The sequence below is a fragment of the Pongo abelii genome, chromosome X, assembly GCF_028885655.2.
Source record: "Pongo abelii isolate AG06213 chromosome X, NHGRI_mPonAbe1-v2.0_pri, whole genome shotgun sequence".
NCBI classification, from domain to species: domain Eukaryota; kingdom Metazoa; phylum Chordata; class Mammalia; order Primates; family Hominidae; genus Pongo; species Pongo abelii.
Genome location: NC_072008.2, coordinates 8,701,775 through 8,727,066, shown reverse-complemented (window position 1 = coordinate 8,727,066; position 25,292 = coordinate 8,701,775). Strand labels below are relative to the sequence as shown.

Below are 25,292 nucleotides of genomic sequence, written 5' to 3'. Positions count from 1 at the left end.
GGAACTGGCTTTGACCTAGTCTCCAAGGTCTGAGGCTGTCCACTTCAGCCCTGAGTCTCTTTAGAAGGTGCCTCATTGCTTCCCATCGCTGGTTGCGGAGGAGCTTGGAACACTCAAGTTGAGTCCAGGATGTGCTTAGACAGGTGTAGTCCTTGGAAGTCCTGGCAGGAGCCAACTCTGCACAGGGGAAGCAGGGGAAGCTTTAACTATGAAACCCCTCCAGCATATAGCCCTAATATTTACTTCTTCTCAGCCTTAACTCCCAATAATTCCTTCACATACCCAAGATTTTAGCCAATCCTGTATGAATCTACACACCACGCAACATGCTGAGGCTGACTGTCATGTAGGAAGTTCTTCAAAGCTGCCCTGCCCCAGCCCCCAGCTTCTGCATGCTCAATGCCCGGCCCCTGCTTTTTGCAGTTGTCGTGCTGTTTATGACCATCCCCTAGTCAGCCTGGCCCCTCTGAACTTTTAGCTTATAACCAAGCCAATGGCTCCATTTATCAAACCTCAGTTTTATAAAAGGGTATGTTATGCCCTCTTACACGCTTTCTCCTAACATCTCATTTTCCAGTAATTCAACCACGCCCATCATTTGTCCAGCATTGGCCTCTGCCCAATCTAATTATTTATCTGATGTAATCCCTGCCAAAAATCATACCGAACTTCACCCTAGGCTGTTCGTATGTGTCTCCAGCTTCAGACCTTGCTGTCTCTATGGGAGGCATAGATGTGGGGGGAGAGATGAGGTCCCAGATGTGGAGGTATGGAACTCAGTAGGTGGTAGGTAGGTTCATATGAGATTGGCTAAAATCCTAAGAATGTGTAGGAATTATTAGGAGTTAAGGCTGAGAAGAAGTAAAAAGTAGGGCTATATGCTAGAGTGGTTTCATAGTTAAAGCATTGATATGGGACCGAGATCTTTTAAGCCAATAATCTTCACATTGAAGAAGATTGCCAATCCTATACAGCTGAGATTTATTTAGTGGTTTGGGGGGGATCCTATAATTAAGCTATTATTGGGAAGGGACATATTCAGATATATTATTGGCAGTGGATGGGCAAAATGTGGTATATCCATGTAGCTGAAACTGACAGTCAAAAAGATGAAGTACCAATATATACTACAATGTACATGAAGCAAGATTGCTGTGGCATTTAGCATCAAGAAGCCAGACACATATTGTATGATTCCATTTATATAAAATGTCCAGAATAGGCAAATAGATGAAGACAGAAGCAGATTTATTGTTTGCCAGGGTAAGGCAAGTAGTGGGGAAGGCAGAATGGGAGTGATTACAAATAGGTACAGGTTTCTTTTTGGGCTGGTGAAAATGTTCTACAATTAAATAGTGGTGTTGGTTGCATAGCTTTCTGAATATACTCAAATTGTACAATTTAAATGAGTGAATTTTGTGAATTATATCTCAATAAACTTGTTATAAAAGTATTTTCTAAAAGATATTTTTTGGTTCAATTTTCTTTTCTCATAACTGCAAACATATATCATCTTGCTCTATCGATACTGGTATCCTTCATATTAAAAGTTTAGACATTCAAACATAGGAAATGGGAGATTTTGTCTCATCTCCACCTTGAACTTTAGAGAACTAGAGGTCGTGACATTTTAGCTATTGGGTGATGGTTTCTGCTAGCTTTGCTACCTATTCCAGCCTAGCATAACCTGACTTAAAAGATCCCAACCAGAGGAAAAAAAATCACCAAAATCTTAGTTATGTGGAATACAGAAATTCTAATGTTCAGGATAATAAATCATAGTACAATTTTATTTATTTATTTATTTTTTTGAGATGGAGTTTTCCTCTTGTTGCCCAGGCTGGAGTGCAATGGTGCTATTTCAGCTCACTGCAACCTCCTCCTCCTAGGTTCAAGCGATTCTCCTGCCTTAGCCTCCCCAGTAGCTGGGATTACAGGCATGTGCCACCACACCCAGCTAATTTTATATTTTTTAGTAGAGACAGGGTTTCACTATGTTGGCCAGGCTGGTCTCGAACTCCTGACCTCAGGCGATCCACCCGTCTTGGCATCCCAAAGTGCTGGGATTACAGGCGTGAGCCACCACGCCCGGCCCCAAATATTTGTTATATATTGAGTGTATCTATTGTTTCATTTAGTTACCCCAGTGGCCTGATGGCATGAGATATTGCTGTTAGGCTTGCTTTACTGATGGATAAACTGAGGCATGGGGATATTAAGTCTCTTGTCTGTGATCATATGTTTTGTGAAAGAGTAAGAGAAGGCTTTTCACGTGGGATCTGATGTAGTTTGGATTTGTGTGCCTGCCCAAATCTTATGTCGAATTGGAAGGATGGGCCTGGTGAGAGGTAATTGTATCATAGAGGTGGATTTCCTCCTGGCTGTTCTCATGACAGTGAGTGAGTTCTCACAAGATCTGACGGCTTAAAAGTGTGTGGCACTTCCCTTTTTGCTCTCTGTCTCTCTCCTGCTCTGCCATGGTAAGATGTGCTTGCTTCCCCTTTGCCTTCCGCCATGATTGTAAGTTTCCTGAGCCTCCCCAGCCATACTTCCTGTTAAGCCTGCAGAACTGTGAGTCAATGAAACCTCTTTTCTTCATGAATTACCCAGTTTCAGGTAGTTCTTTATAGAAGTGTAAGAGCAGACTAATACAAGATCTTTCTCCCAATCCCAAACTCTTATTTCTGTAAATTGGTTGAGATCAAAAGCATCCACAACGCTTAAGTTGTAAATTTCTCAAAACTGCTGACTGTTGGCGGAACGTCTAGTGTTCATTTACCTGCTTCACTGCTCAACACACCATCAAAGTTGCCTCAGACCCTTTTTCATTTCAGACAGCTTGGAATCTTTAGTATTTTATATGTCTTTATTTACATCATGAAATCAACAACAAAATGAAACTTAGATTACAAACACATTTTCTATCATTGGAAGGGAAGGACAACAGGTTTTGCAAGATTGGGCATTTGTGAAAATGCAAATATTCAAAAATTATATGCATAAATTATAATTTTAAATTAGAAATCTGTGTATGTGTAGCTTTCTAATGGATCAGTATTTTTCCTTTTTCTTTTTGCAGAACAATGGTTCCCTGGTTTGGTGCCAGAATCACAAGCAATGTTCTAAGGTACGTTTCCTATACCTGTATGAATGGTGCAAAAAACTTTTAATTTTGGAATAATTATAGATTCACAGTAAGTTGCAAAGACAGCACAGAGAAATCATATATGCCCAGTTTCCACCAATGGTTACACTTTAAGTAATTGTAAACAATATCAAAAGCACAAAATTGATATGCATGCAATGTATGTGTATGATTTTGTGACATTTATCATGTGTAAGATTGGATTTACGTAGCTACCACTGCCATCAAGATACAGGTATCAATGGTTCTATATACTACTGTATTTTATTGTTGTTTGTAATTTTCTGTTAAAAAACATTAAGAAGAAAATGCCCTCTGGTTAGACCAGAGAAGATTTAATGTATTCTATGTATACTTATGTTATTTTGCATGTATTTTGGTTTCTTTGTAGGAATTGCTGTTTAAATAATTTGATTTTTTCATTAAACAGTCTCTTTTCCATTTTTGAGTATTCTTTGCTGCACACTAAAGTACTATAAACTTTATTATGTTACTCATTTATATGTTTGATATAATACAATTCTTACCTCAATCCCAATACACCAAAATCTTTGTTTTTTAAATATATATATGATGGTACTCCAGCTCCAGTCTGAAGTAGGTTTTGTAATCAGATTATGTAAATGAGTAAAGTTTACAAAGTTTGCTAAAAACATTGGAGCAAAACTTTGGGATCATAATAGTGTTTCATAAAATTTATTTCATGGATATTACTTTTAGTCCTGAAATAGAAATACACCTTTATTTTATAAACAACAAGTAATCTAAGGAATATATAATAATCTTGAAATAGCATATTTATGAAAAGGATTATTTTGTGAAAGATCTTTCAAATACATACAATAAATTATTATAGAATAATATTCCTAAACCAAAAACTTTGTTCTAATGATGCATTTCCACAGTCATGCTCACTGAATACACGAGTGTTACTTTAAAATAGAGCAGAGTTCCTACGTGAATGTTAAATAATTTGATGAAGATAAGCTTTGCTTATCTCTGACTGTCTAGATACTAGGCAGGAATGAAATGCCTGGTTACAGTCCACTTACTCTTTTAATGCAATGTCCTAAGCATTTGTTCTGTCCAGACATTTTCTGGTATTGATTATATTAATTGGTCTTCAACTGGAATTTTAGATAACTTTTTCATGCCATCATTCCAGATAAAGCACATAATGCCGTGAGGTTGATTAAATTTCATAAGTATTCTTTTTGTCCAATGTCGTATTAATCGTGTATTATAGGAATGATAATTTGTTACATTGGTAATACTTCTTATTTAAGCACTCATTTTTTCCATATCCCATCAGGAAATTATGTTTTGCAGACTTACAAGGAATTTGATTAGAACAGGCTTATTTGAATTACTTTAAAATTATTGCAGTGAAAGAAATTCGTACACTAGGGATCATAGATGGTTAAACCATATTTTGCAAATAATTAATCAAGGCTGCCATGAGAGACTTTGAATTTCACAAGGAAAGAAAGCAATCCTTTTTGTCAGAAAGCAAAAATCAATCAATAAGTCACAATTAAGCCCAACTGAAACTCTGGAATATATTACAAAGCTGACAGAAATTGAAGGGTTGTCTTTAACTTGGGATCCTTGGGAATCTTTGGGAATGAATCTTGCTTATTAATCAAAGTTTGACTCCTTTGGATGTTATCACGACTGGATACCTGTGCAGATAATGACAATTTGCATTTCTTTTGGGATTCATGAAGTACTAGGTGGGCTTTTTCTCTTAATGCATAGGTTAATAAGGTTACTGGTAATCCGTAGTCACGTAGTCATCAGTTTTACAGATGGGAAAATTCAGGCATGTACATATTGATGATGGTTCTGTAATCACTCAACAAACCAGTAGAGACATATACATCCCTGTCTTCTACATTGTGTTTCTTATAGGCCAACAGCTCTAGAAACCAGTTTGTACAAATATAGGGAGAGAAAAGTCAGAAAACTCAGAAAAGTCAGAAGCAGTGTTAATGATATAATTTTCTGATGATATATTTTAAAAGATTAGGTTCGCATAATGTTTTCTAGAAACCACACACTTTTTAATCACTTCTGGTGACCATCTGCAAAGCCTGTCAGCTCCTCCTTCAGAGCCCCTGTGGAACAGATCTCATCTAACCACTCTTCCCACCTCCACCCTGCCATTCTCTCTGTCTGGGATGAATCCAAGAGCATCCCGATGGGTCTCCTGGCTTCCACTCTGACCCCAAACAATCATATTTCCTCATGGCTGCTGGAAAGACCCTTCAAAAATATAAGTGGCATTACACTGCTGTCTACCTTAAACCTAATGATTCATTTCCATCTCAGTCAGACTAAAATCCAAAGCCCTATTCTGATTCTCACTGGCTGTCTCTTGACTGCCTGTGCTCTGTCCCCAACTTTGTTGTTGTTTTTGTTGTTTGTTGGTTTTTCGAGATGGAGTCTTGTTCTGTCACCCAGGCTGGAGTGCAGTGGTGCAATCTTGGGTCACTGCAACCTCTGCCTCCCGGATTCAAGCAATTCTCCTGTCTCAGCCTCCCAAGTAGCTGGGATTACAGGCGCCTGCCACCATGCCCGGCTAATTTTTGTATTTTTTAGTAGAGATGGGATTTCTCCATGTTGGCCAGGCTGGAAGAAAACATTTTAACTGTAGAGATTCGTCTCTGTGCTTCATCTGACTTCAAGAGTATGCTGGGTTCGACATAACGGAATCAGCACCATGAGCTCAAGGGTCTTTAGCCCCCGCACCACTCAACCCTAGAGAATATAGAAGAGTGCCTATTGTCCAGCACAGGTCTAGGCCAGTGGTTCTCAACCAAGGGCAATTTCCTCCCCCAGGAACAATTGCCAATGGCTGGAAATATTTTTGATTGTCACAGTTGGGAGTGAGGAGTTACTGGCATCTAGTGGGTCAAGGCCAGGGATGCTAATAAAGAACCTATACTGCACAGAAAAGCCCTCCCACAGCAAAGATTATCTGGCTCCAAATATTAGTAATGCTGAGATTGACAAACTCTGGTCTACACATTTGTGAAGTTATAAAAGAAATTAAGAGCATAGTCCTCAGCAGTTTTACTTTATTGTATCAAAGAAAATAAATGTGTAGTTTACTGAGCACAAGGTATGTGCCAAGCACCTTTTTAGGGGCTCATTATGTCTAGGAATTCTGATTGTCATCACGTACTCTCTAACACTGGTGAGAGAGATTGCTCTTTGCCTACTAATCTGGTTTCTCCTCTTCTCTGCTAATCGAAAGCTCATTCCTCACCTGAGCACATTGTCACCTTGCATTAAACATCTATATTTCCCCAAGCTCCATTGCTTCTAAATGTGGCCAGTAACTAATTTGTTGCCCAAGTGGAATTTCAAAATGCCTCTTTTAAAGGGAAATGATTTAGCTAGAAAATGCACTCATTTGTTCTCTTCCCCTTGTCTTTCCCTGCTTCTTAGAGGGCATACCAATGGCAGGGGCCCCAGCAGCTCTCTTGGGCCATGAGGTACTTTTGAGGATGGAGTCCAGGCCGAGAATAACTGACAAGAAAGATAGAAGGAACCTGGCTCTTTGATACTGTGGGGCCCCATACCAGCCTTGAACATGAAGAGGAAACACCTTTCTATCTTGCTTAAGTTACTGTTATTTTACATTTCTTTTGTTCTATGAAGATGGAATTGTGTGTGAGTGAAATTAATCTCGGCTTCATCTTGGAATGACCACCTTCATGTCATAGATGCTCAGAAAAGGTGGGTGACTTTCTTACAAAGTCACTTTACTAATAAGTACCAGTAAATCCCCTACACAGGATTTGAACTGAGTTCTGGTGGAATTAAAAGCCAGTGATTTTCTCATTGTATACCTCACACATATGAAGATTATAGAATAACTTTTTGAAAGTTATGAAAGATCTCTTGCTCAATTTAGTGGTTGATTCTCTTGATGCACTAGGTTTTTTGTTTTGTTTTGTTTTTGTTTTTTGTTTGTTTGTTTGTTTTTTCCACCCTTATAGCTACTGTGAATAGTGTAACTTCCTGGCAAAACTGTGACCCAATTCTAGCAAATGAGCCATATTTTCTCTTTCTTGCTGTTATGTTCCTGTTGTCTGGTGGGAAGTCAGAAAGATACAGCCTAAAGATGGCCCACTCTTCTGATTCAGCTTCATTTAGGGATACGTAGTAGATTCCCGGAGAAATAGATTCCTTAGAAATTCCTCCATTAAGGTGATTTTTCTTTTCTTTTCTTTTATGTTGAGAGAACATTTAACCCATAAGAATGCGGTATGCCCTTGGCCACTCCAGAATAAACTGTTCGCAAAACTGACATTTAAACACAGTTTCAGTCTCGGATGATTCAGGGCAAACCATTTATTTCTTAATTTAGAGACGGGGTCTCGCTCTGTGTGCCAGGCTGGAGTGCAGTGGCATGATCTCCGCTCACTGCAACCTCCGCCTCCTGGGGTCAAGCAATTCTTGTGCCTCAGCCTCCCCAGTAGCTGGGATTACAGGCACCTGCCACCATGCCCAGCTAATTTTTGTATTTTTAGTAGAGATGGGGTTTTGACATGTTGGCCAGGCTGGTCTCAAACTCCTGGCCTCAAGTGATCTGCCCCCCTCAGCCTCCCAAAATGCTGGTATTACAGGCGTGAGTCACCATGCCTGACCAAGCCTTTTAAAATATATCAAATCTATCCTAAAATGATGCCTTTACAATCACTTATTTTTAGTAGTTCAATTTTAGTAGTAAGTAAATAATAAGATCACCTATTTCTAATCAAGAAAGTAAATATACACCTTTGGCGTAAAAAATAATGTATTTTAAAAATTCTATCTAAATATGTTTTGCAAACAATTTTTATCTTAATTTCTTTTTTTTCAGTCCAAGCCACACTAAATACTTTTTGGAATGAAATATTACTATAGTAATGTAAAACATACTGATGAAACATGATATATTTCCATTCTAATAATATTTTTAAGTTGGTCCAATCTTAACAATGTACCTTACTTTTATTTTATTTTATTTTATTTTATTTTATTTTATTTGAGACGGAATTTCGCTCTTGTTGCCCAGGCTGTAGTGCAGTGGCACGGCCTTGGCTCACTGCAACTCTGCCTTCCAGGCTCAAGTGATTCTCCAGCCTCAGCCTCCTGAGTAACTGGGATTACGGGTGCCCCCCACCATGCCTGGCTAATTTTTGTATTTTTAGTAGAGACAGGGTTTCTCCATGTTGGCCAGGCTGGCATCAAACTCCTGGCCTCAAGTGATTCACCTACCTTGGCCTCCCAAAGTGCTGGGATTACAGGCGTGAGCCACCACGCCCAACCTATTACTTTAAGAACCTATTTTCATTAATCTTTCTCTTAAATAACAAATTACCCCATGCCAAATATAATGTAAATCAGATCCTATTTTTTCCCATATATTATAATGTTGTGGCTGTTCAGCCCTTTTATTTATGTTTCTAGTTTAACATTTTCTTTAAATACATTTCATTTGCTCGTTCCAATAGAGTCTGATTAATCCCGTTTCAATAGATACTCACTGAGCATCTACTATGCCCTAGGCCCTAGTGATAAAGTGATACAAAGGGTGAACTTGGTCTTTGCATTAATTTTTTACTTTTTTGCTCACTGAGAAAATTCCCAGATATTGTTACTTCATCCATTCTTAAAAACTCATGCAATATTCCAGCCTGGGGCGGTGGCCCACGCCTGTAATCCCAGCACTTTGGGAGGCTGAGGTGGGCAGATGACAAGGGCAGGAGATGGAGACCATCCTGGCCAACATGGTAAAACCCCGTCTCTACTAAAAATACAAAAATTATCTGGGCATGGTGGTGCACGCCTGTAGTCCCAGCTACTTGGGAGGCTGCGGCAGGAGAGTCGCTTGAACCCTGAAGGTGGAGTTTGCAGTGAGCCGAGATCCAGCCTGGCGACAGAGTGAGACTCTGTCTAAAAAAAAAAAAAAAAAAATTCATGCAATATTCCTTATGAGTCCCCATTACTGTACCAATGGGGACATAACCACCTTCTCCCCCCTTACTTTGCCCATTAGAGCATTTGTGTGCCTTTAGAATCCATTTCTGCTTTTTCTCTTTGCTAATCTCACAATTCTAACTCTTTTCCATCATTCTGAAGTTCCTCTGTACTCACCCATTAATGGTTAATGTGTGAATAACCGAGTCTCTATTAGGCTCTGCTCATGGTCTTAAGGCTCAATTCTCATGTTCGTAACTTATTTGTTACTCTGGGATGGAAATATTTGATGAAGAAAGAGAAAACTATTTGAGTGAGCCACAGACACATGGATCCTAGGACTGACTATGTTAAGAGTTAGATGGCTCCTCTCAGTAAGGGAACATAGGTGATACAGACCACTGAGATCATTGTTTGCATGAAGGATGGAGAGAAGAATTCTAAAGCTAGAGAGAATATTTAGGAATATCTAGTGCAATTCTTTCATTGTAAACTTCAGGAACCTGAGGCCTGAAGCAATGATATATCCAGCCAAAGACAGCCTCCAGCTCAGAGGAAATGCTTATTCTTACATTCTATTTTTCATTGTATGTAATTTCCCTAAAAGCCCACTTAGGAATGATTTAGAGCATTTGACAGGAAATTCAAATTCATGGGCAAGATGCCCTGGTGTTTAGTCATAGCACAGAGTCAAAATATTGTAATGAGCCATATTAACATCTATGTTTCCCAGTGGCTTTTTCTGGTAGAGGAGGACAAATATCCTTCTCTCTACCCATCCTATGTTCATGACCTAAGTCCTTTTAACACAAGAGATTAAGAAGAGAAAAACTTGCAAATTTATTTAGTAAGATTTACATGCTGTGGGAGTCTTCCTAAATAAATGAAGACTCCAGTAAATGGTTAATTCTATGTATTTTTCTAGTAGCTTTGACGAAGAGTGAGTACTGATGGAGAAATATGATAGGACAAAAAGGGTGTGATCTAGTGGAGATAAACTGGGGAATTTAGCAAGGCCTGTTTGTTCAGGTTCCTCTTTGTGACCCTTCATCTTCAGAGATGAGCATGTTCCTTTCTTCCAGGGATCGGGAGGCCCTCACATGAGTGTCTTCTGACCTGCTTCTTGGGAATATTGGAAAAGCTTTCCTAAGCTGTATGCCCTGCATCGGGGAGAAGCATATGTGTGGGTGAGGAGGGGAGGTCAGAGAGACTTTCCTGCTTCTGTTTTTTAATATGCCAAGGTGCCATATTTTGAGTAGTGTGTCCTGAATCCCATCATCCTTTTCAATGTAACTTTTCATTAAATGCAGTGTTCTAGGATAAGGTTAGCAAATGACTTCTAAAAAAACACCAGATAGTAACCATCTTTGTCTTTGCAGCCCATAAGGTATCTGTTGCAACTACTCAACTCTGCTGTTGCAGCACAAAAGCAACAGTAGGAAATACATAGACCAAGAAGAGTGGCTATGTTCCAATAAAACATTTTTTGTAGATACTAAAATTCCAATTTCCTGTAATTTTCACATTATAGTATTTTACTTATTTTTTTTCTAACCATTGAAAATGAAAGAACCATTCTTAGCTTACTGGTTCTACAAAAACAGGTGGCAACCTGGATTTGGCCTGCTGCTGTAGTTTGTCAACCCCTCTTCTATGACATTACATTCACACAGACAAAACTAAACCCAAACAAAACAATAAAAATGCATTCTTCTGACAATACAAAGACATATCTTAAAATAAAGTCAAACAAAAATGGACAGTTTCTGACATTGCTTATAGAACATTGTTTGTCAAACTGCAGGGATTTGAAATAATGAATAGTAAACAATAGTGGAAAAAAAAACTTCAAATAAATCACAACTAATTTTTGAAAATCCAGTGTTAAAATGTGATGATCAGAGTCAAGAAAAATTGTGAAAGACTTGAAAATTGGCAAAAGTAAAGATTATTTTTCTCTCTATTGCACTTCTCCAAGTTCTGTCCAGTGTTCAGTGCTTTGAACTATTTTCCCACTCTGCAAATGGTAGAAAATTGATAATGAAAATAACTCTTGTCCATGAAAATGCAAATAAATTTTGTCTAGTGGAATGCACTTGATGCTTCATCCAGGAATACAACATTTTGCATGTATTTGTAAATCCATTTCAGCACCAGCATTCCTTATTGACCCTATTCATCCATCCATCCATCCATCCATCCATCCATCCATCTTAATCTGTCTATCATTTATCTGTCCATTGTCTATTTATCTATGGGATTTTTCCTTTGAATCAAATGTAACATATGACTATTTCTTGAGTTAAATAAAATCTTTGGTACATTTTCATCTGATATTTGCATGAGTCTTGTCTTCACTTTATAAAATATTTCTCCACTTTAGGAGGCCGAGGCAGGCGGATCACGAGGTCAAGGGTTCAGGACCAGCCTGGCCAACATGGTGAAACCCTGTCTCTACTAAAAATACAAAAATTAGCCGGGTGTGGTGGTGCACGCCTGTAATCCCAGCTACTCAGGAGGCTGAGGCAGGCGAATCACTTGAACTCAGGAGGTGGAGGTTGCAGTGAGCTGAGATTGCTCCACTGCACTCCAGCCTGGGCAACAGACTGAGACTCTGTCTCAAAAAAAAAAAAAGATTTCTCCTTTAACCTTCAGCTCAGAGTTATGTTTCAAAACCTTGCATCTAACAAACAATGGCATGCCACTTAGTAACAACCACCTATCTGTGGGGAGCCTGCATGCTTTTCTTTCTGCCTTTGGGTGCCAGAACTCACTGGCTTGACTTTTGTTCCCCATTTGGTTTGGAGCGTATGTGTTGAAAAGTGGTAATTTAGGGCCCAATCTTGGTGCCTTGGCTTACAGCTTTGATCTCAGTGGGAGTTCAGTTCTTATAAGGGCTACAACTCCTAACTGTTAGTGATTTTCCAGCTTTATTCAGAACCAAGTTTAGAGGTGAGGAAGATTGGTTTTGCTTATATAAAAATCTGGACAGCTTCATTTGCCATCTGTGAAATTTATTGAGAGAGGGCCAAACCTCTGAAACACATCTGAATATGACTGTGGAAATTTTTGTTTTGCGTGAGATGCTTTCTGTGATTTATGTGGTAATGACTGTAAATCCATAGAGCCCAAGGAAGACATTTCTTAGGAGCAAAATGAAAACTCGGACATACATGAAAATGCACTGTGCCCAAGTACCCAAGAACCAAAGGTGAACGTTTTTTACCTGATTGCAGTTCTAATATGTAGTAGATCAAAATTTTAAATGTTTAGATACTTTAGACCTGTTGCAATACTTACTGTTGCTTATACAATATCTCTTGACTTTATATATGATACATTTCAAGAATAATGTTGCTGTTCACCAAGCATCTGTTGTCCAACTTATTGATCTCCTTTGGAGCAAACAATGACTTCACAGCCAAATCACCTTTGACAATGATTTCAGGAGAAGTGCAGGCTTGTGTAATTCAAAGAGAGAGATTTATGCAGAAAATGTCTCAAGTCGGGTATAATTAATTCCCCTTCATTTTGGATATTAATGTTATTATTTCCACAAGTACATGTCTTTACTTACATGAGATCATGTCTTTATTTTTCAGGAGAAAATAAATATGATGTGAGAATAAACATTAGAAGAGATAAGAGAAATATTCTATTATTTCCTTAAACCAACATTTTGGACTTAACATTTGTGTAGAATGCATGCGAAAAGAAATTGTTAGTGTGTGTGAGGTTTCAACTAGTGTTCTTTTGAAAAAGCCATCTTATGTACAATATTATATTAGCATGATTAATATAAACCACTGGATGTAAATTTCTCCAGCTGTCCTATAGCGTGATGCCACAAGATAATTATAAGTAGCCTTGGCCTTTTGTGCTTAGTAAGACATGAAGTCTCTCTCTCTTTCTCTCTCTCTCTCTCTCTCTCTTTTTTTTTTTTAAAGCTTTTTTGCTCACACAGAGCCTGTTGGTAGTCTCTTCACACGGAGGTGCGTGACAACAGGGTCTTGCTCTGTTGCCCAGGCTGAAGTGCAATGGCACCATCTCGGCTCACTGGATCCTTGACTTCACAGGCTCAAGTGATCCTCTTGCCTTAGCCTCCTGAGTGGCTGGGACTACAGGCATGTGCCACCATGCCTGGATAATTTATTCTTATTCTTCTTATTATTATTATTTGTAGAGACAAGATCTCACTATGTTGTCCAGGCTGGTTTGAACTCCTGAGCTCAAGCCACTTGCACACCTCGGCCTTCCCAAAGTGCTGGGATTACAGGCGTGAGCCACGGAGCCCGGCCTGAAGTCTGTCTTAAGGGAGTTGATGCCATTGAAAATTAAGTTAGGGCTGGACGTGTGGCATGATTTATAAGTAATTCATCCATTGTCGCTCTAGAAGGACATTAAAGTGGATGTCATCTCTGATGCAAAGGCAGAAATGGAAAGAAAAAAGAAGAGAAAAAAATGAGAGCATGTGAAAAAGATAAAAAAAGAACTCACAAATAGCTACATAAACAACTAGTTTCAAAACACCATTTCTTAAATGGCCAGGAAATAGTCCTGAGATTTTTGAGAAACCACTGAAGGCTTCCAGCAGGGTCCCTTCTAGTGATAATGCAGGTGGATGGATGAGTTAATGATTTAAACAATTAGAGATTTGCTGCAAACTTCCATCTGTCATTGCCCCCTGGAATGCAGACTCACAGTTCTAATTGGAGCCTCCAGCATTGAAGGCGGCATGAGTTGGTGTCACTGATTTGCTTCCCCTGACCACCGTCATTCTCATGGTAAGCGTTTTCTGCCCTCACGCTGAGAACTTTTATCAAACATATTAGTGTGCATTTGGGTGATCATTAGCCTGCGGTAGCTGAAACATTCCAGGTTATTTTAGCCTAGAAACTAGCCTGTCTGCTGAAAGAACATGCAAAGCTTCCTGCTAAGCTGGTACACAATCAATATATAAGGGAAAGAACGGGTTCCTATTTAGATTTAAATCCAGTATGTGACAAGTTAATAGCTCAGTGTGTTTCTGCTTTTCCATGTCAATTTTACGGGTGTGAAAGACTCTTCCACCTGCTATAAACTTCAAAGGAAAAACATGCGGAAGGGGAAATGCACCTCCGTGTAAGTCTTTTCCTAATCTCTTACGATTAATTTCTTCTTCCATCTGATGAAAGAAAATGCAAACGAAATCTCTTATTTGGTTCACAGTTGAAGACGAATTCCATAAAGCTGCCTTTAGAAAGGGAATCTGTTTTGAACATATGAAAACCATCTGAGTCAAGATGCATTACATGGTGATTACAGTCTGACAGATGTTTTGAAGTTGTAATGTGTTCATCAGAAAGCACGCAGAGCAGGGATGAGTGCTGCTTGTTTGAAGATGTTGAGGTTTCTTCTGGCAACTGGAAAACTGCACCAATGCTGATAGAAGTTTGGGGACCCTTGTATTTGAGAAAGGAGACAGAATTGGATTTCAATCTCTGGTAGATCAGCACTTGTGGGCATTGAACATGAGATTGTATCATTTTGCTTTATCTCTGCCTTGACAGTCACTGTCAAAATATTCTCTACTGGGGTAGAAAACTCTCAGTTGAATTTAAGGGGGGGTCCACATTTGCTTTTCTATGTTCATAATTTTGACTCCACCTTATAAGTAATCATTGGAATGAGGTTCAAGTCTGCTTGTCTCCCGAATCACACATAGGAGTTCCTCTTAGAAAACCTAATTTGTGTTTGTGCATAGTCTACTTTGGAAACTTTTCATTTCTCTGTGTTTCTGAAAGAGCAGTCATTGTAGGAAAATAAATGGAGGTTTTAATTTAAACTCTATTTTTACCAACTGGGTGAACATAGAAACTCTTGCTGTCTCACTTGCCTGAAAAAGAGAATATAGACTAATTGTTTCAAAGTAAAACAATTTGCCTTTCTCAAGAGATCCTTAATCTATTCAATGGGGAAGAACCTGCCTTGCCCCATAAATAATGACATTCAACCACCTTGACATATTTATTTTGCAACTAATTTAGTTCTAAGAATATCCTTGTAAGATTCACTACTCAAAACATGATGTTCTTTGGGTAATCAGTGTGTGTGTGTGTGTGTGTGTGTGTGTTTACTGGATTACACCTTCTGTTTTCTTCTGGGTTGGAAAATGAAATCACATTTTCTGAGGAGGATTTTTGTCAAATACTCCCTTCTCCCTATTTGATGCATATCTATGCAGGAAGTGGGTTGCTTTTTTTTTAATATTTATGTATTTATTTATTTATTTTAGACAAATGTCTGTTAGGACCTTTAATTTCACAGTGAATGTCAGAGCTAATGAAAGTTTTGCTAGCTATGAAGTGACAATGAAGTATAAGCAAAGCCACCAGGCATCTGGAACTTTCCAAGGAGTAGAATATGAAACTCATTGTATCCTGGTGGTACCAAAAGCCACTGGACAGACAGTATTTATACCTGCCTGATGGATGTATCACTTCCAGGTGCTCTAGAATCTATGCCTTGATTACAGGACTAAACTATGTCTTTGCCATTTCAAATCTTCCTTTAACAAATGGCTTTTGCTGAATGGTATGTTGCTGCAATGCAATATGGATGATAACCTCAGAAATTGTCCTACAAACCTAGTCGTTGGGGCTGCTCTAAGAAAGTTGTTGAGGACATTGGTCTCTTATGTCATGCCATTTTGGGGAGGAAACTTGGAGAGATATTAATTAATTAATTATTTAATTTTTTTTTTGAGACGAAGTCTGGCTCTGTTTCCCAGGGTGGAATGCAGTGGCGCAATCTTGGCTCACTGCAACCTCCGCTTCCTAGGTTCAAGCGATTCCCCTGCCTCAGCCTTCTGAGTAGTTGGGATTACAGATGCTTGCCACCACGCCCGGCTAATTTTTGTATTTTTTTAGTAGGGAGGGGGTTTCGCTATGTTGGCCAGGCTGGTCTGGAACTCCTGACCTGAGGTGATCTGCCCACCTGGGCCCCCAAAGCGTTGGGATTACAGGCCTGAGCCACCACGCCCAGCCTAGAGACATTCATTTTGATTGCATTATCAGTACTAATTGTGCCTCCTTGAGAAATGGGTGGATACTTTTGGCCTATGGATACTGTGGATTTTGCAGTCAATAGTGTTTTCCTCTTACAATTGGTCTTTAGAAAGCTAAAACTTAAATCAAACAGCCTGTCTTTAACAAGTGTGCTGAAATTGATCATATGTATTTAGGAAACTTGCTTTATCCCTGACAGTATTTATTTTCTCCCTATTTAAATTTCCCTTTATCTCATTTTTTTTTTCACTCACTTAAGATGTGCTTTCCAGCTGTAATCATATGTAGCTTTGTAAATTGTCTTGAATTATTTTAAGAGTGAGAAAGGCCATAGATAAATGCACACATCCATAAAATAATAAATCAGTAGAATGATATCATATTGTGGCTGCGCATGTTGCCCGATGAGTTGTTTAGTCTCTTGAACCCTTTTATCCAAAATTTCATGGTTAAACAAAATGAAGTGACAAGACATCTATATTCATACCAAAGTTCTTTCAGCTGAGAAGTGATGATTATGGGAAAAGATTTACTGGAAAAGAGCAATGAGAGCCTCTTGTAAATTAGGTAATGGCTGTAACTGAGCAAGAAAAATTTAGGAGAACACAACTTAAATTATGAAAACAGGGAGTGCGGTAGAAACTTGTCCTGATGGGAAATGTGGTAGTGGAACAAAGGTGGGGTGCTTTTGTTTGTGTGGGCCATGGGAGCCAGAGGGGTTTGGCCCTGTCTTCACAGATCTCAAGTCATAAATAGCAGAGGTCAAAGAATCGTCTTTAAAACTACACAATAAAGAAAGGACTTCTCTCAACCGGGTCTTTTCAGAGCATAGCTACCGATGTGGGTAAGTTCATTTTCCATTTGTGTGGGGGAAAATGACTTAAAGTGTGCACTTTGTAAATCTTGCTCGTACACTCTCTCTTTCTTTCTCTTCTTCCCTCCTGCCTTTCTTTTTCCTTCCTTCCCTGCCTTCCTCCTTTCTTTTTCTCTTTCTTTCCTTCCCTCCTTCCTTCCTTCCTTCCTTCCTTCCTTCTTCCCCTTCTCCTCTCTTTCTCTGTTTCTCTTTCTTTTCTCTTCTCTTCTCTTCTTTTCTTTCTTCTGTTCATTCGTTCCCTCCCTCCCTCTCTGTCCCTTTTTCTCTCTATTCTTATGGGTGGCAAATGTTTATGTTGATTTCCATGAAAGACTTTCTCTCTGCCTTAAGTTATGGGAGCCCCAGCTGAAAATTTTAAGCACAGAGAGGTATAATGAATGGCTTCTGGCTTATTTAACGATAATGGAATGGCCACTCTGTCGATGCTGTGTTCATTATATTAATAGCAATAGCTATAATAGCAATAGCAATAGCTCAGTTGGTGTCAATGTGTATATTCGTGTGTGATGACAGGTTGAAGAAAATGCAGGGTTTAAATAGGAAAAAGTTGCTGTTGGTTAGAAAATTGGGCTTATGCGAAACTGTCTAATTAAATCATACTCATTTTAACTCATTGCAAGTGACTAATTCTGCATCAAATTCCACATAAGGAGCACTGTTTGCAGGGAGAACTGTGAGAGCCGCAGGGGCCAGGACAAGCCCTGAACTGTGCAAGCAGAGATCATTTAAGAGTTCAGCTGCCTGCAGATGCACCTAGATTCAGCCTTCTGCAGACTTCTCTCGTGGGGCTGGAACGGGTCCTTGTGGAGAGGAGAAGCGAGTTCCCGAGATCTTCCTTGGGGACACAGCTCCTCTGGCTTCCGCTTGCTGAGGAAGGTGGGTCTTTTGATGGCTGCAAGTCTCCGAGTTCTCACAGCTGAATGGTTGAACTTGGCCAGTCGCAGATGAATGAACAGTGTTTCCCAAGAGAAACTTCACAATGGCTTCAGGACTATTAAGCTGTGAAGATTCATGCTTTCGTGTTTGGGAGTGTGTGTTCAGCAACTTTTCCTCAGGGAAGGCCGGGGGTGGGGGGGCAGGCATTCGAGGTTGGCTTTTTACATCCAACTGTATGCACATTTTCCCTTTTTGTATGAGGAAATAATGCCTGCACTAAGGATAACCCTCCCCTCCTCCTAAATCCTTCCACAAAAAGATACTTATTAAGGCCGGCATTCTGAAGAACTAAATGCTTCTTTAACTTTACTTCATCTGCTTCAGTGAGCACAGTGTACCGACTCTGGGGAATTCACATTACGGCCGGCAAAGCAGCCTTCTCTATTCTCTAGGGGCTCTTTGGGCACAGAAATAATCCCTTCCTAGAATCTTTTGAAAAAGCAACTGAACTATGCAGGCTAATCAACTGTAAATCTTAGCCCTCTTGGATGAAGCAGCACCGAAAAGTCCCCTGATGACCGGGAAGCCCTGTTGCGGAGGCCCTTCAAAGACAGCAGTTCCAAGACCCAAGGCAAATTTGCCGCAAGTGCAATTGTCTGCTGTGTTTTCACATTTCTGAATGTTGCCCTATTCCCCACATGCATCCTGTGCATCCTCTGCCTGTCTCCCTATTTTGTTTTGCGGCAGAAAGGCAATAACCTTCCTTAGAACTTTTGTTTTCTGGTTGGTAATGGCCATGTTATAAGCAGACATGAGCTCAGATAGAATAAGTACATGGGGAGGATTTTCTATATTTCTTCTGAGTCATTTTCTGCGCAGTCCTAGCATAGTATTTGTCAGGAAAAAGTAGCATAGATCAGAAGGGTGACATCTCCCAGCCTTTGTGTGCACCGTGTTGAAACCTCCAGTGTTATAACATTAGCTGTCACTCTGCTGAGAGGTTACCTCCTGATCCGGACAAAGGCAACACTAGTTTGCCTGCATTCTGCTTGGACTTGCAGGATAATGTCAGTCATGCATTCGCAGCAGCAGCATAAATCAAGCCCTAAGATGATTTAAAGAGTAGAATTGAAGCCTCTCTTTCACAATCACCATAATCTAAAGGAAATGGGGGCAATGGCGTTGCTCTCTGATATTTGGGAGGCAGAGCAAGAATTCTATTTTTGGCCAAGGAAATACCTCTTCTTTACTTGCCTTGTTTCTGTAACACATGTAGACCGTTGCAGTATTCCTTTCCTTCTAGATTCAATTTTTTACTGGCTATTTCTGATTTAAGATCCTATCTAAATCCTTGACATTGATGTGTCCTGATTTAAATGGACATCTTCTGCAGTTTGAGTGAGAGGCACAATAGAGTTTGGTCTTTGGGCACCAGTGTTAAAGGCTGAAGGGATTCACTAGCTCCGTCACCTGGGCCGAGTTACTTATTAGTGCTCCCCAAACCTGTATTTCTCTCTGGAATTATTAATATTAATTAAAAGATTAATATATCGTAAGCACCCAAGCTAAAAAACTCAAAATCCTCCTTCATCGCTCCTCGTCCTTTACCTTTCTATCTGGCTGCCTGCAAAGTCCTTCTGATAAATCTCTCAAACTGTTTTGCTATCCCCTTTGATATCACTAAAGCACTTACTGTCCCTAAAATGTGGTAATCCCATAGCCCCAATTTTTCTCCCCATTTTTGCTCTTCACAGATCCCAAGGTCTTAAAGGTTGTGCTTCTCAAACTTTAGCATGCTCAAGAATCCCGTGGCGGGCTTGCTCAAATGCAGATTCCCGGGCCCCACCTCCATAGATTCTGATGTGGTGTGTCTGGGCTGGGGCCTGAGAGTCTGCATTTCTCAAAGGATTCCAGTAGATGTTGGTCCGTGGTAGCCCTAACCTACAGGATCACATCAAATTTTTGGCACATTTTTCAGCACCCTTTATATTGAGTCTCCATCTAACTTTCCAGATGACTCTGCTTTTTTTTCTGTTTGTGTATTTTCTCAGGGTTCATTTTCTTCTTTCTCATTAGACAATTTTCCCAGACTCCTCAGCATGCCACATTCTTTCATGCCTCTTTGCTTTTGCTTGTAGTATTTTGGAGAGGTAATACAGCGTGGGGATGAAAAGCAAGTGGCAAGCCTGTGACTACTAAAATTTAGTTCAGGAATTAATCAGCACATTATGGCCTCTCTACTTAGGGGCTGTGTGATCTTGAGCAAGTGATTTTGTTTTGTGTACCTCAATTTTGTCATCTGAAGAAAAATGGGGCAGATAATAATAGGGGCCACTGTATAGATTCTTGTGATGATTAAACGGCTTAATGCATCCCACAGGTCTTGAACAGCCATATAGCATGTGTTAACTCTTTGTTGTTCTCTTTACACTTATTACATTACCTGTTGCTCCAGTCCCGTGTGTGTGTGTGTGTGTGTGTGTGTGTGTGTGTGTGTGTGTGTGTGGTGAAATTCTCGTTTTCCGAAAAAAGCCAGATCTTACTTTTTTTTTTTTTTTCTCTGTAGCTTTCTCTGACATTTATCTTCCTTTAGTCCCAGGACCAATTGATTAATCCTTTCTGCCTGTTAGCCATGTTGATGCTTGCATTCATTGTCTTGTAGTTTTTTGCTTACATATTTTTTGCAGGTAGAGCCTGAAATTCTTGAGTCTTGGAAACTCATTACCCCCATTCCTCCTTCTTAGCTCACTTTTCATTTGTTAAGTTTTAAATATATGCCATCCATGTGCCTGACCCCGTGCTTGTGAAGGGTTTGTTTGGGTGATGGAGTGCTGTGTGGGGAGTGGATTGGATATAAATTCAGTCATCTGAATCAGAAATCTTAAGTTCTGTGCTCTCAGAAGTGTACCCCCGATCAATGTGATTCTTTCACTTCCTTATCTTACGTTAGGAGTAATTTGACATTTTTATTACTTCTGGATTTCTCCCTAAATATGTTGATAGTAACTTTGGCTTGATCTTTGGTCATTATCTTAATATCTTACATTTGGTTAGGATTTACAGTTTGCAAAGAATTGTCACATAAATGAATACCATTTGCTTTTAAAGCATCTTTCTGAGATGGGAATGGAAAGTATTAACTTTCCTTGATTACTATGCAAAATGCTGGATAGAGTGACCCTCTCAAAGTCCTGCAGCTGATAAGATGTGGGGACCATAGAATGGGCCTTGATGTCCTTGGAGACTTTGAAAGAGGAGTCTTAGGAAAGCCTGGAAGACAGGGGGCAGACTGCATGTTACTTGAGGAAAGTGTGGAAAGGGAGAAATTTCATTCCAGCTATGGTTCTCCTTTCTTTTGGTAGTGTGGCCATGAGGAAGAGAAAAAAGAGGGAAGTCAGGTTTTGAGAGGCTGGGCAATCTCTCAAACAAGAGATGTAGCTATATTCTCTTGAAAGCGCATAAATATTCATCTTCACATTTTACTGGTTTGTATTGATACTAGTTTTCTTTGTCCTATATAAAATTGCTAGGTAAATACACTAGTACAGCGATGGAAAAACTTTCCGTTTACCCTTGTAGGGTTCTGTTATTAGGGCCTATAAATTTAATGCACAAAAGACATTAACAGGAAAACAAGGCAAACAAAGCTTATTTGATGATAATAATTTCACATGCACAGGGACTTCACAGAAAAGAAATAAAAACTCAAAGAAGTGGTTAGACCTAGAAGTTTATATACTATTTTAATGAAGGGCAATACATTGTGGAGAGGAGAATAGACAAAGAAAAGGGGGTTTTGGGCTCCAGGCAGTAAATTGTGGGAAAGTGACCTAGAAATGTATGGTAGATAAGGCTTGTTTACTAAGGCTTGTTATGCAGATAATCTGAGTTATTTTTCTCTTCCTGGTATGGAAGAAGGGAACTTTTTACAAATGGAAACTTACATTGCCTTTACAAAGGGGAAATTTATGTCTGCTTTTAAGCAGAAATGGGGAAGGCAGAGAGTTCTTCCTGCATCTACTGCTTCTCAATTGCTTTCAGCTCAAAATAATACTTATGCCAAAGTAGCATATTTTGGGATGGCATATTCTGATACTCTTCACTAGGGAATCTGTACCATACATAACCTGATCACATATTATGAGAGTTGGTTAGTGCTCAGTGCTAGAGTGAGAGAATGACGGGAAGGAGGAGATTACTGGACATGAGCTGAGAGCAGTGTTCTCAGTGTGGAAGGTGAAATGAGCAGGTGCCTCCATGTCACCTAAGTTGTGTAAAATAGGAGAAATAAGCACAGTTGATTAGATTGCCTTATGTCTTCCTGGGATATCATCTAATTGACAACTCTAAAACTTTTCCTCACCAACAAAAACACCCTGGTTCAAAATTTTTATTACAGTTGTCTGTTTGGAAATTTAATTTGAAGAAATGTCATTGAAGTATGTTGAAGAAAGTTAGTGTTTTATGACTATTACTTCTTTCTAATAAACAGCTTTTCTTTTATTATAAAAGTAACATTTTTATTTTTTATTGTGGTAAAAAAATCACACCACACACACACAAAAAAAACATAAAATTTACCACTGAGAGCTATGATCACATAATTGCACCCCAGCCTGGGTGACAGAGTGAGACCCTGTCTCTAAGAATAAATAAATAAATAATTTAAAAATTAAAAATTTACCACGAAAGCCTTTTTTTTTTTTTTTTTTTTTTTTTTTTTTGATGTAGTCTCACTCTGTCACCCAGGCTGGAGTGCAGTGGCGTGATCTTGGCTCACTGCAACCTCTGCCTCCTGGGTTCAAGCAATTCTTTCTCCTGCCTCAGCCTCCCAGGTAGTTGGGATCACAGGCACACACCACCACGCCAGGCTAATTTTTGTATTTTTAGTAGAGATGGGGTTTCACCACATTGGCCAGGCTGGTCTTGAACTCCTGACCTCAAGTGATCCACCCACCTTGGCCTCCCAAAGTGCTGGGATTATTGAGCTTCAGTATTCGCAATTTAGTTGGTTAGACTCTTGCTATTCAAAGTGTGGTTTATGGACCCTGCAGCCTCAGATCACCTGAGACGTTGTTGGAAATGCAACTGGTGAGCCACTGCGCCCAGCCTGAGAGCCATTTTTGAGTGTATAGTTAAGTAGTGTTAAGTATATTCACATTGTTGTACAACAGAGCCATTTTTGAGTGTATAGTTAAGTAGTGTTAAGTATATTCACATTGTTGTACAACAGATCTCCAGAACTTTTTCATCTTACCAAACTAAAACTCCATACTCATGAAATAACAACTTCTCATTTCCCCCTCCTTCAGCCCCCGGCAACCACCAGTCTACTTTCGGTTTTTATGAATTTGACTGTAGAAATAACCTTTTTGAAGGATAAGACTTTTTTTTTTTTTTTTTTTTTTTTTGCAAAAAATCCCTAAAGGTGGATATTATAAGCATAAATAATTTAAAAGCGTGAAACATTTGACTCTGTGTCTCCAGAGGCCTAAGGATCTCAATATGCCTACTTATAGGGACTCTTGTAAAGAAAATCAATATAATTATTAATTGATTCCCCCCATTCCACAACCATCATTCTAATTTCCGTCTCTATGAATTCGAGTACTCTGAGAACCTCATACAAATGGAATCATAGGATATTTATCCTTTTGTGTCTGCCTTATTACTCTTAGCATGCTTTACCTCTTAAAGCCGATTTTTAATTTTATTATTATTATTTTCACTCTGAGTTGTTGAACTGAAGGTTGGCGGGGCAGTATCATCCTCAGTCTCTTGGTCTCTTGAGTTGAATAACTACGTATATGAACCCATGATTTTAGAACTGTTTATCCATTGGAAAGACCCCTTGAACCTAACAGATGCCTGACAGTTTCTGTTTTGTAATTAGAGTTGTTTACCTTGCTCTCTTTGGGTGGTTGTTCACTTAGGGGAACATTTTCTCTGTAGATTATATGAGCCGTGGAGTTCGGGTGCTCTCACAGTAAGTGGTGTGTGTTTCCATGATGGACTTCTTTCATCTGCTCCAGTGTTTGGGTAACTTGTTTATGTGTCTGTCTCCCCAGATCGTTTGGCATCTCCTTGGGAAAAGAGGCTGTGGATTACAACCGTTGGGGCTCACGTGAACTCCTTAAAAGGCAGAGCAAGCTTTTATTCTTTTCTGTGCCTTTGAGCACTAAGATTGGCCATGCTCAGTAAAGGGAATTGAAGTTTAGAGAATGTGAAAAGGGCGACATATACAGGTTGGTCTAGGGGCCCTTTCAAGTTCTCCCAATAACCCAAGGAAGTAGCTGTCATTTTCCTCATTGTACAATGTAGACAACTGAGGGTCAGATGGAATAGTGGACAAGGTTCCCAAAATTTGTCATTTGGGGGCTACATTGCAGGACTTTTTGTTTTTAAAGCCCATGTTCTTTCTTCATACTTTAAATTTCTGTTGTTGGCATCAGAAACTGAGTAGATTCTCTCTCCAAGTATTTGGAAAGGAAATATAAAATTTAATTTTTTTATCATACTGAATATTGCTTCTTTCAGATAATCTCCCTACATGTAGAACCAGAAATGAAGACATTGGAGTCTGTAGGCACTTGGGGTTCAATCTCCTTTGAAATTCTCAGGGATATCGTTTGTTTTACACAATATTCCCTTTGAACTTGGATTCACTTTGGGACTTTAAGTAACTTATAGGATTCCCTAACCTAACACAGTTGTCCCATTATGATAGGAAATTGTTTTCACTCCTCAAATGAAAGTGATAGTTACTAAACTGTTCAATGTGTAGGATGAACCCTTGCAAACACTTTTTTAAAAGTTTCTTTGCCTTGGCTCAGTGTCTAATGAAGGAAGTGAGAAACCATCAGCGCAGGTCTGTAGAGAGCTTGCGGGTCAGGTCATTCCTGCTGCTTGTGAACAATCCAGACCTTGCCTGGGTGGGGCGAGCATGGCGAGCCCAGCAGGAACAGCTTGGGGTGGTTATGGCTGTTAATTTTTTAATTTAGTTCTGGACCCTACAACCCATCGATATCTGTTCATCTCATTATTCCCTCCCTGGGTGGCAGGAATGGATATAAAACCACTGCGGTAGTTTCCCCCTCCTCCATTTTATTATTACTTTTTTACCTTTTTATGCCTTGCTAGGTTATGAGCTCTCTTACTGCTCTGAGTTAAAGACAGCACATAAATAATTATGTGTAAATAAAATGAAAGCTTACATTGTTTAACTTATCCTTAGCCCTTTCAGAGGAAAAAAATATGTATATATATGTAATCTAAACTTTCCAACAGATTTCTTAACTGTTGTATCTGTTTTGGAAAAATAATCTCAGTAAATTTTCTTTTTAAATTTTAATTTCCTTAACTTTGTGTGGGTACATAG

The 25,292-nt window shown here is 39.3% G+C and overlaps 1 protein-coding gene across 3 annotated transcripts in view; it reads left to right on the top strand.

Moving 5' to 3' along the window:
- ANOS1 (anosmin 1) overlaps positions 1-25,292 on the top strand; it is a 202,695-nt gene that overhangs the window by 29,018 nt on the left and 148,385 nt on the right. For all 3 annotated transcript variants that reach the window (XM_054544313.1, XM_054544312.1, XM_002831363.2), the window contains exon 2: positions 3,080-3,127. In XM_054544313.1, coding sequence (XP_054400288.1) covers positions 3,080-3,127 — 48 coding nt within the window. The remainder of the gene's footprint in view (positions 1-3,079; positions 3,128-25,292) is intronic.